Genomic DNA, 12,500 nt, shown 5'->3' with positions numbered 1-12,500 from the left:
TTTTGGCTCTGTGGGAATTCAAAGTTTTCGGCGGAGATGTATTTGGTATAGGAATAGTATTAACATCAGATTTGCCTTCACATGTATGACAGGGGTTGTTAATAACCTCTATGTGTAAGTGTGTGTGTGAGTGTGTGCGTGTGCGTGTGTATGAATGTGTATGTGTGCACGTGTGGGCATGTGTGTGTGCGTGTGTGTGCATGCGTGCGAGGGTGCATGCATATGTGCGTGTGTGCGTGTGCACGTGTGAGCGTGTCTGTGCGTGTGTGAGTGAGTGTGTGTTTCCAAGTGTGTGTGTGAGTGTTAGTGTTGCGTGTGTGTGAGTGTGTGTGCATGTGCGTGTATGTGTGTATGCGTATTTGTGTGTGTGTGTGTGAGTGCGTGTGCGTGTGTGTGTGTGAGAGTGTGCAGACTGGCATTCTCACACTGGCGTTTGTTTCTCTCTCCGAGACGCAAGGCTGACAGTATCTAATTGCTAGTTCCCCAACATGAAAGTCAGTCATTTTTTTTCACATCCAACTTGAAAAGAAGAACAAAAAAAAGCACTATTTAAAATTAGATTTCAAATTGAAATATGTAATAATTCAAAGCCAAATGATTACTTGCTGCACAGTTTAAGGGCAAGGATTATGGGTCAGTTTAATATCAAAGGAGCACATCGACTGGTACTCCACAGCGTTGAAAATTCCCAATGCTTTTCAAAAGGAAAACCACAATGTGTAGGTTTGTGATGTGCTATATTGTGACAATGACTATTTTATTAATGCAGTAATGTGCCATTTAAATGTGGTATATTTGGTATGTTAAGAGCATAAAATCTGCTTCCTTATTATTTGTTTTCCTTGTCCATGTGCGTTTGCAATCCATTTTGTAGCGTCATGTTTCTGTGGAATTATACTTTAAGCAATACGTCAAAACCTCTGTACTCCCCAAAAGGCTAATGCGCTAAATTCTACATAAGCACTTCTTTCCACGGGAGACCTTCTTTAAGCTTCTGTCTTCTCCCTTTGCCCAGTAGGTGTCCCTAACATCCAGTAATGACCAAATTGCCTCTAATGTGCATCAAGTAACACATTTCACAGTAAGGAAGTTTCCTCAAGTATGTTTACAGAGACGTACTGTTCAGCAATGGCTTCCCATTACCTGGTTTTGACACAGTTATTTACCTCACTAGCCTTAATAACAGTGCTAACTCTGGTCCTAAGCATATAAGTACACTTATGTGCTCTGTACGGTAGTCTGCATTAACGTAATTTAACCCAAGCTTCTCAATGTAATGTAAAATGAGAAATTGGACTAAATTGTGTCTGTAGGCACTGCAAACTTTTGCCAGTAGTTACATCCAATTGGTTGAAACTTTTGCTTTATTGAGTTACCATTCCTCTTGCATTCTGGCCATATGCCTACTGGCACAACCGCCAATCTCTGTCATTTAAGAAATCACCATTTTGCAACAGGTTTGTAAATTACAGAGGTTGTCAACCCTCACCCCACCCCCACCACAGTAAAAAAGAAATCTCAGTTACACTGTAATTACATCTCAAATGGTGCCAACTCAACTTTCATTCGGTGATTTTACATTTCAGACCTTATTACAAGCAGAGGGGATTCCTAAAATTCACGGCGTTTCCGTCCACAGTGAAAGCCATGTTAAACCGAAACCTGAAAACTGATCTCCCCCTGAATCCAGTTCCTCAGCGCGAGTCACTGCAAACCTGAAAACTACGAATGCTGAATGCTGCCAGCTGAACACCCTTTTTTAACATTATTTTTCATGTACTGTAATAATCTGTCAATGCACAAATTATTAAAAGCAAATGTATTGGGACAGCGACACAGTTGTTTTGGCTCTGTTCTAAAGCACATTGGATTTTAAATAAAACAATGAATATGAGGTTAAAATGCAGACTGTCATCTTTTCATTTACATTCAAATCAGGTGATATGTGTAGGATTTTTATCATCCTGACAAAGTTATCACACTTGGTTGAAAATCCTTTGATGACTGAAATCATGTAGACATGGTGAAGAGACTTGTTCTTTGACCAAACATTGTAAATGGGCAAGACGTGTGAGCTAAGCAACTTTGACCAATGTATGATTGCTGGTGGTTCCAGCATCTCAGAACAAGCTGCCCTCCAGGGATTTTCACACCCGACATTTCACACAAAACATCTTGTTAATGAGAGTATCCCGACAAGAATGGGAAGACTCATTCAAGCTGAGGCCACAAATGCTAAAATAACTAACGGAACTAAACGGAAACGGAAACAGGAAGGGCATCTCTAAACGGACGGGCCACAGCAGCAGAAGACCACAGGTCCCACTCCTGCCAGCTAAGAACAGGAAGATGAGGCTACAGTGAGCACGTGATCACCAAATCTGGATGACTGAAGACCGGAAAAACATTGCCTGATCTGAAGATCTTGACTTCTGATGCAAAAATATATATGGTAGGTTCATTAATCCATTAATCATTAATCCATTGATGCCACTGGTGCTGGCTGGTGGTGGTAGCATAAGGGGGTTCTTGGCACATATTAGACATAACACTAAATGAGCTTTATTTGAAGGCCACAGCATACCTAAGCATGTGCATCCCATCATGGCCACACTGCCCTTTTACAAACGGACACTTCCAGCCCGATAACGCACCATGTCACAAAGCACGCATCGTCTCAAGCTGGTTCCGGTGGAAAGAACAGTGACCACAGTTTACTTCAATGGCCTGCACAGTCCCCAGATCTCAGTCCATCTGCAGAGGTCTGCAGTATGAAAGTGTGGCCAAAAAGTCTGCAGAAATTGCGTGATGCTATCGAGCCAGCGTGCACCAAAAGCCCTAAGGAATGCTTCCAGCTCATTTTTGAGTCCATACCATGAACAATTCCAGTTGCTCTGAAACCTCATATATATACAGTTTTTTTTTTTTCTTTCTCTTCTGAAAAAGTTTTTTCGCCAACATAAATTGCATGTTTTACTGACAGTTCTATCAGGGCAGCACCTGCTGAGACAGGGAAGGAGATGGATGGATTCTGGTCACATGCCTCCCCCCCTGGACCCAAGAGGGATGGGGGGGAGGGGGGGGGGGGGCTAAGGAGGGGAGGGGGGGGGGGGTATTACTGAATGGGCAGACACCCCTTGCAGGGTGTCCTTTCTATCAGGAAAAAAAAAATTACCCACAACCACCGGCACTACCGATGACAACAGCGGCGGAGTGAGAGAGGGCCGGGCCCGGCGGAAAAGGGCAGTCTCTGGAACGGCGCGCACACCTGTTGAAGTGACGAACACAGCGGGGTCCTATTACCGCCTGGCTGCCCGCCACCGGCCAACTTATTTACCCACAGTCACACATTTTCTGTCAATCCCCACCAAGTAACAAGCCCTGCTCATCTGAACTAGACACGGACGGACGGGGGGGGGGGGGGGGGAGGGTTTGGAAAATAAATATATATAGAATGCACAACGCGGATGTGTCGCCTCTCGAACGAAGCTGTCAGAAACGCGGACGATATTAGATTTTCGCTGTGGTGTCGAGGGAGAAGAGGGCTTCTGGGAGTGAAATGCAGTCGGGACTGGTTTTTCCACTATAAAGGACAAAGCAGGGAGTAGGGCTGAAGGACTTAATGATGTGAACAATGCTGAAAAGTGTGATTACTGTACAGACCTAGAAACGTGCTCATTGTTTTGAACACTGAGGGCTAAGAGCATGTGCTGTTCAACCCGTGTGAATGACGTCAGGGCACACAAGTGGAATTCTAGGCCAGCCGTGGCTGTGTGTGTGTGTGTGTGTATGAGGGTTTGAGTGTGTGTGTGTGTGTGTGTGTGTGTGTGTGTATGAGGGTATGAGTGGGAGTGTGTGTGTGTATGTGTGTGTATGAGGGTTTGTGTGTGTGTGTGTGTGTGTGTGTGTGCGTGCGTGTGAGTGAATGAGTGTGTATGAGTGGATTTTCATATTTAAAAAAACTCTAAAACATAAGAACACACAAACCAATCAAAGGAAAGTGCAAGTGCTTAAAGTGCAAATTACATCTGCTGTAGTTGTTACTTTTACATTGTTTAAATGATGAACACATGTTTGTATCTAAGTATTAATGAATGCATGTGCATAGGTACCTATATATAAATGGACATTTCAAAATATGCATTTCGTTAATTTTAGAAAATATATATATATATATTTTTCATGAACTTTGTGAAGGTTTCTATGAAAGCAGTAACATATTTTTTATCGTTAATGCCAATCAGGAACAAGAACCCTAGCCAGTGATTTGATGGTGTAAAGTAGTAAAATGATTTGAAAATGTTCTAATACCAAGAACAACACATGAAAAATATCAAGAAAAAACTAACAAAAATTGAAATCCCCCACACACAAACGCACCCACGCACACACACACACACACACACTTACTAACACAAACACACCCACACACACACAGACACACACACACACTCATGCACACACTTACTAACACAAACACACCCACGCACACACACCCACACACACACACACACACTCACGCACACACTTACAAACACACGCACACTCCAGAGCTTACAAGGAGTAATTAAACTTGGTTTTGTTCTCCACAGTTTACTGCACACTTTCTCTTGCGCAATATTCTCTCTGGCTGTGTGAATAACACAGAACGTAAAACTTTAAAAACCTGAGCAAGCGAGAGAGAGCGTGATGGAGAGAACGAGACAGTGAAAGAGACAATTTGAACAGAGAAGTGTGTGAGCAAATGAAAGAATGGGAGGGAGAGAGAGTGAGAGAGACAATGAGAACAGTCAGAAGTGTGTGAACGAAAGAGAGAGAGAGAGAAAGAGGGGCAGAAGGACAAAGAGAGAGAGAGAGGGGGGGGGGGGGGGGATCCAGAGGTAGATGTAAGTGACTACAGCAGATGTGGTCGGGGGGGTGTGTGTGTGTGTGTGTGTGTGTGTGTGTGTGTGTGTGTGAGTGTGTGTGTGTGTGTGTGTGTGTGTGTATGTGTGTGGATGTGTGTGTGTGTGTGTGTGTGTGTGTGTGTGTGTGGATGTGTTTTTGTCTTGAGGGGTGCTGGCGGGGGTGTTTTTATGCGAGTGCGCAGGTTGTGGGAGCGGAGTGTGTGATGGCGGGGTCTGAACTATGATACCGCTGTCAGAGAGGACATTCATTTCTCCCACAATAAGGGCCTGATGGGATTGCCACATGTCTCAGCTGGCTGGGGTGCGGGGGTGAGGGGGTGAGGAGGGGCGGGCGGGGGGGTGAGGGGGGGCTGAGCACACTGCTCTTGTTTGGGCTGGCTGTGCCCCGACCCCGTCCCCAAAAACACCCCTCCGCCCCCCCCCCCCCCCCGTGCCCACAGCCCTGAGCTCACCCCCACCGGCTGTCCCCCAACCGTGTGCTCAGTGTTCACGCTCAGTGTTTACTCAACTCTCACAGAGTTTCCAAACACCGTCGTCAGAGTGCATTTAACACGCACTGGTCTGTGGCTGTTCCTGGTTAATTTCCCATTAAGAGAAACTTCACAGCGCCAAAAATACTGCGGGGTAACAACATGGGGGAAAGCCTTGCACATTTACTTAGTGATCAGAACTTATATAAACATTTTAAAATCTATCATAGAACATTGAAATAAATATATATTTTTTAAATCTTCTTTTCAATGATCTGAAAAGGCGCACCAACGACATCACCTTCCGCACGCTTAATTAATTCCGCAGCATTGTTAAAAAAAATATTAAACATAAGTCTCGACATAGAAATTCATGTATGCAGAAGACAGAAACCGGAATCTCTTTAATAGAAAAAGGAAAGAATCCTTTAACACCACCGCCTAAAGGGCTGGTGTTGTGATCTGTAGTGTAAAACAGGAGAGGTTTACTATTTTAAATAACGCACCCGAACATGCGAGAGAGAGAGAGAGAGAGAGGGGGGATCTGGAGCCATAGCAGGGCTTGAGCAGTCGCATTAATCTAAAATGCCGCCGTGCCCCTGATATTTATGCAGGTTAGCAGAGAGAGCATTAGCACTGAAAGCCCCTCCACCACGATTAACAATCAAACACGCTGTGAAACGCACATGTTATCCCCCAACTCTCCACCACAAGAGAAAATCTCCTTTTTGTCATCAAATCCTTAATTCTTTCTTCTCCGGAGAAAAAAAAGAGAGTAATACCAGAATGTTTCAAATCTGCTTTGAGAAATATTTGGGGGGTGGGTGGGGGGGGTGGGGGGATAGGGGGGGGGTGGAACTCCCAATAAAATATGTGTGAAGGAGGGGGGTAATTGCGGACAAACGCAGCATTGAAATTCATTTTCGACTCTTTACACACCATTTCAATCTTATTTTCTGCTTGTTAGCCAGATCGTGTTGCTTGGGGTGGGCAGAACTGCCCAGTATTGGTGGGTAATTGCACATAATTTACTCTTCACCAGTGATTTACATCAGCATCAGTCATTTCTCATTCTGTGGTATTTAAGAATCAACCCCGAACAGAAAGTCTCATTTACAACGCTTATTGTTCAAGGTACCCAGAAAGGATAGCATAGAGAATCCCCTTTTTCACACGCGTGTGTGTGTGTGTGCGCACATACACACACATGCACACGGCAATTGTATTTTCTACAATGGAGGTGAATTGCTGAGCTACTGACGAATCAAATGCCTCCTATTGATTTATACCCCTATTAGAAGAGGGATCAAATCGTTCCGGAACGCTCCACAGTGCGTTCAGCACTGAGAGAGGATCAGCGGTCGGGAGAGAGGAGCCAGACACTAACACAGCGACTGCTGTGTCTTCTTCTACGGGGGTCCGGGGCTCTGCCGCTTCTCCGACAGTCCTGCGCTGAGCTCAGTTCAGACTGAATTCGCCCTCCAAATATACAGAGGAGCGTTATTTTGTCATAAACGTCCTCTCATTCGTCACAGGGTAACAGATTTGTCAACATATCGAGGCTGCGGATATCAATGCTTCAAAATTGCTTGAGGATTCTTGGGCCTATTAGCTATCAGTTTCCTATTAGCTCAGTGAAATTATTTAATCAATTATTTTATCAATTCTAATGCAGATGGGTTCTCCCAACGTTCTATTACATTTTTTATGATACACTTTTTTCTGTCATATTCTGGTTCTAAAATTCTAAACAAATTGTTAGATAGTTGTTTCACTTTAAAGACAAACAGGAGCATTTTTTTGTTCAACAGATTGTTTTGCCACACGCCAATGGAATGTATTCTCCAACAAATTACCACTGTTAACTTATTCTATTGGTCCATTCATTTGGTCGGGGAAATGGCGATTACACACGTCAGCCGAAGGTGTCGCTGTGCTCACCGGCGAAACGATAGTTAGCTATGAAACTGGATACAGTTGTGGAACAGGGGCGTTTTTTTTGGCGCTTTGATCCCTCGAGCCGCTCGGCCGTGTAATCGCACACGAGCGGGCCCCGCTTGACACCGGCCAATACGGAGCGCATTCACACCCGCGACCTCCGACCCCTGGACTGACCTGCGGGGAGAGGCCGTTGCTGACCGGGTTCATGTGGTTGCTGGAGGCCGACGGGCTCATGAAGGTGTCCGAGTAGCTGGAGAAGCCGTGCCGATTGGACGAGAGGCCGTAGGCGGAGCCGCTGTCGCCCGGCAACCCCCCCTGGTGCATGGTGGAGGGGGGTAGCGGCTGGGGACGGTGTACCGTACTGCCGCCATCTTGGGGGGGGGAAGAACAAACACGGGGTTAAAAGAGGCCGGGGCGAAGGAGGGGGGGTGGGGGGGGGGGGTCACGCCACACATTCTGACACGTCCACTGACTGTGGCACCTCCGAAACACAGGGCACTTCAGGAATACGCCCGCACTCTTAGAAAAAAGAGGGTTCTTCGACTTGATTCTATTGGGGAACCCCTTTTTTAGTTCTTCATGGAACCCTCTGTCATGGGAGGGAAGTGTGAAAACAGCCAGACAAAGACTGCGATTTACCTAGTTACGGTTCTTCTATGGAATCACAGGGTTCCTTTTGGAACAATTTTTTTGAGAGTGTGTTCTCAGTGCTTAACCGGTTTTTAAACGAATTAATACAAATAATGATCTCTATGCAATCTCCTATGCAGGTAGTACATAGGTGATAAGATTTCTGTTTTTGGCTTGTGCCATACCACTTCTGTCAGGCAGTCACTAAAATGTACTGGGCTTGAAGCCTGATATTAATTTAAGTAAAAACAGATCTCCATATCATGACTTGTCAGGAGAAAAAAAAACAGCAACAGATTTCTGATCATTTTCACACTGCACTTTCCAGGGGTTTATTACCGGTTGCGTGTCTATATGTCAAACACATTTACCTTGGTAACAATGTGTGTATCCAATATTTTAAAAAATCAAAATAAATAAACATACCCTTTAATAAAGTAACAAGTTATTATGGGCAACTGACATAACTGAAACTATATTTCCAGAGGAATGTTTGACTGCATGTGATCACGATTAAACTTATGAGGCAATAGTCTCCAACACACATGTTGTTCTTTTCCTGGTCTAGTGGAATCTGCTTAAAGGATATGCATGCTGTAAATGTTATGACAGCTAACAAGCATTTCTGACTGCGTAACAAGGGTATGTTTGTGAAGTTTTTGTCAACCACAAAAATCATAGTCTGGCTTAAAAAAAAAAACATTCATATGCGGATCACAAGCGAAAAGTATGAGTCACTGATTTGTGTTAAATATGTATTACAGATGTGGGAGTATATATTTCTCAGGACATGCCATGTTGGGAAGATGAATTATTTAACATTTTCCGAGCTTGAAAAGTATATTACCCCGAGGATGTACAGTTCTGGGGTGGATGTCTTAGCCTGTGACACTGCAGTGTGGTAGGTATTTTACCCTGTTAGTGTAGTCGGATAGATGTTTTACTCTCTGACAGTACAGTATTGGGGTAGGTGGTTTACCCTGTTAAAGTGTAGTGTAGTAGAATAGATTAAGGTACAGTAGGATAGACATTTTACTCTGTGACAGGGCAGTGATGTGGTAATTACGTTACCCTCTTAACATGTATCGATGTACAGATGTCTTACCCTCTTAGTGACAGTGTGGTAGTAGGAAAGGTTAAAGTGCAGTAAAATAGATGTCTTATGCTGTGACAGTGTTGTAGTATAGTAGGTGTTTTACCCTGTTAAAGTACAGGAGGATAGATGTCTTACCCTGTGACAGAGCAGTATGTTAGTGGGGTAGGTGTTTCACCCTGTTAAAGAGCAGAGTACTCCGTGACAGTGCAGTTGTGGGGTATGTAGTTTACCCTGTTAAAGTGTAGTGTAATAGGATAGATTAAGGTACAGACAGATAGATGTCTTACCCTGTGACAGTGCAGTATGTCAGTAGGATAGATGTCTTACCCTGTGACAGTGCAGTATGTTAGTAGGATAGATGTCTTATCCTGTGACAGTGTGGTATGTTAGTAGGATAGATGTCTTACCCTGTGACAGTGCAGTATGTTAGTAGGATAGATGTCTTACCCTGTGACAGTGCAGTATGTTAGTAGGATAGATGTCTTATCCTGTGACAGTGTGGTATGTTAGTAGGATAGGTAGTTAACCCGGTGACAGTGCAGTAGGATAGATGTCTTAGCCTGTGACAGTGCAGTATGTCAGTAGGATAGATGTCTTACCCTGTGAAAGTGCAGTAGGATAGATGTCTTAGCCTGTGACAGTGCAGTATGTCAGTAGGATAGATGTCTTAGCCTGTGACAGTGCAGTATGTGAGTAGGATAGAGGTTTTAGCCTGTGACAGTGCAGGATGTTAGTAGGATAGATGTCTTACCCTGTGATAGTGCAGTAGGATAGATGTCTTAGCCTGTGACAGTGCAGTATGTGAGTAGGATAGAGGTTTTAGCCTGTGACAGTGCAGTATGTGAGTAGGATAGATGTCTTACCCTGTGACAGTGCAGCGGTGGGGTAGGTAGACTCGGGGAGCTGGTACGTTGGAAGGGTGGGCATTCCAGTGGGCGGGAATCCGCCTGGTAACAGGTGGTTAAACGCAGCCAGCTGATTGGCTCCCGCCTGCTTGCGCCACCTGGCCCTTCGGTTGCTGAACCACACCTGGAGAGACAGACGGACAGACGGACAGACGGAGGGAGGGGTCGGTGAGATACAGTGCTGTGCTCTGGTGGTCATCATGGAGAAAGTTGTGCACTCAAGAGTGGCTCAACACAGTCAGTGCACGCATGGAGACTTTTGAGGAAAACCTAACATTGTAAGGGAACATAGTCCAATCACGATATTTTACAAATAGAAATGATGAAGGTGCATCAGGAATGTAAGGGGTATCATAGTGTGGTATACATTTCCCTGGTTATATATTTAAGCAAAATAAATCTAATATTACTGAATAAAAATGACATAGTCCACATCAAAATGACTGTTTTCAGAACAATAATTTATCATTTGGATGAGCAGAACCTTTGATCTTTGATGATCTTTTCAAACTTTCAAACAAAAAACATCTTCTGAAACCGTATTATATAACGGCTATGTACTGCAACCTTGTTGGCAGGTGGCTTTTTGACCGGAGCTGCCCTTAATAAAATGACACCTTCGCTAAATCACAGTGAGCTCTCAAAATGTCCCTTCCTGAAATAGCACAACATCCCAAAGGCTTAATTATTATGACATTCTCTGAAAAACATTTCTTTTTTGCAGCCGAGGTAAAAGTGCGAAACGTGTTTCACAATATTACGATCACAAACGTTTCAGCAATGTAATTTCTTTCTTTTAATTAAACTGGATCGATCTGTGCTTGAAAAACAAACAAACACACACACGGTCGTATCGGAGAGCGATCTGCCTTCAAAGCCATGATAAGTGGTGGTGGAGCTAAACAGTAATCCCAGAGGGGAACTCCTTACACAGTCTTTACACAGTGACTGGGGTTTGTTGGTCTTCTGAAGAGGCTGATGTCTGTGTGAGCAGTGAAAGGGGAAAGTAATTTAAGGGTCAGAGATAGGCCAAAGCCATCTCAGAAGACATCTCAATTACAATTTCCGAACTGGCTATGTACACGCTGTTTAAAGTTGAGACAATGTTTCCATGGTAGAACTCAAATTTCAGCGAATCTTTGTTTTTATGTGGGAGGTGTGCCATTAAAAAACTTCCGTGATGCATTTCAAACAACCTCCAGACTCCTAGGATGACACTTGAAGCAACCTTTGCAAAGCTTTGGTAAATTCGGTGTCTTTAAGAGAAAGTGAGAAAGACAGGAGATGTTCCTACTAGATGTGTCTACTGCCATGTCTGTTTCAACACACACAAAACTGTTTTGGGGAGGGAATAAATTACACATTAAAAAAAAAAAAGGTTCTACTTCAGTAAAAAAAAAAAAAAAACATGAATGTAATTATGGCTTTTGAAGAAGAGAGAAAAAGGACGGTGGTTTAGCCAGCAACCTGCTGTATTTCACCCAGACAAGCCCCTGGCCCTCCGTATGCAGAGGAGAGAAAGACACTGCTCCGGTCCCCGGGAGCCCATTCATCAGACTTTAATACACTGTCAGTGCAGTTAATCTACTGTTGTTTTTCATACAGCCCAGCCCATTGTGGGGCCCCCTGAAAGCGGGGGACAATGGCCCCTCAATGAGCCGGGGTAAACAGTGCGCACAAAGGGAGGGCGTCCCTTTTAAACAGGCCTTCAGGAGCGGCGCTTTCAGCTGGGACCCTGCTCTGGAGATAGTGTGGGCACAAGCGCACACACACACACATATACACACACACACACACACACACACACACACACACACACACACACACACACACACACACATATACACACACACACACACACACACCCACATAGATACACATGCACAAACTCACACACACACACACACACACACACATATACACACACACACACACACACACATGTACACACACACACACACATATACACACACACACACACACACACATGCTCACAGACATCATAGAAAAACGTCAAAATCAGGATGCATCCTGGGAATCAGAGGAGGGGTGGTTGATATTGAGGGCAAACAGAGTCGAAAATAAAATCAAGAACATTAAATTATCTTTTTACATATTCTTATTGTGTGCGCCAAACTAGTAATGCAGCAACAATGCCTACTCTCAGCTCATTTTGGGATAAAAGAGCATTTTTAAACTTATTTCATGGTTCAGAATCATCACAATAATGAGGCGGTAATGCTCTGTGTTTTGGCAGCGTTTGGGTAAAACAGGTTTCCTGGAGAATGAGCCGATGAACCAGGCCAGTAACTCCCACTCTGATCCCAGCAGGACCGCTCCTCTCCTCTCCCCTCCTCTCCTCCTCTCCTCTCTCCCCCTCCTCTCCTCTCCTCTCCTCTCCCCCTCCTCTCCTCCCTCCCTCACTCCTCTCCTCTCCCCCTCCTCTCCTCTCTTCTCCTCCCTCTCTCGCTCCTCTCCTCTCCACTCCCCCTCCTCTCCTCTCCTCCTCTCCACTCCTCTCCTCTCCTCTCCCCCTCCTCTCCTCCCTCTC

The 12,500-nt window shown here is 44.6% G+C and overlaps 1 protein-coding gene across 3 annotated transcripts in view; it reads right to left on the bottom strand.

The window, feature by feature from the left end:
* The window catches only part of pax7b (paired box 7b), a 270,684-nt gene that overhangs the window by 27,290 nt on the left and 230,894 nt on the right, over positions 1–12,500 (bottom strand). For all 3 annotated transcript variants that reach the window (XM_061256818.1, XM_061256816.1, XM_061256817.1), the window contains 2 exons: positions 9,908–10,073; positions 7,493–7,689 (listed from right to left, as the gene is read on the bottom strand). In XM_061256818.1, coding sequence (XP_061112802.1) covers positions 7,493–7,689; positions 9,908–10,073 — 363 coding nt within the window. The remainder of the gene's footprint in view (positions 1–7,492; positions 7,690–9,907; positions 10,074–12,500) is intronic.

Source organism: Conger conger, chromosome 10 (genome assembly GCF_963514075.1).
Source record: "Conger conger chromosome 10, fConCon1.1, whole genome shotgun sequence".
Taxonomy (NCBI): Eukaryota; Metazoa; Chordata; class Actinopteri; order Anguilliformes; family Congridae; genus Conger; species Conger conger.
The sequence above is the reverse complement of the archived record's forward strand: the minus strand, read 5'-3'. Positions and strand labels throughout refer to the sequence as shown.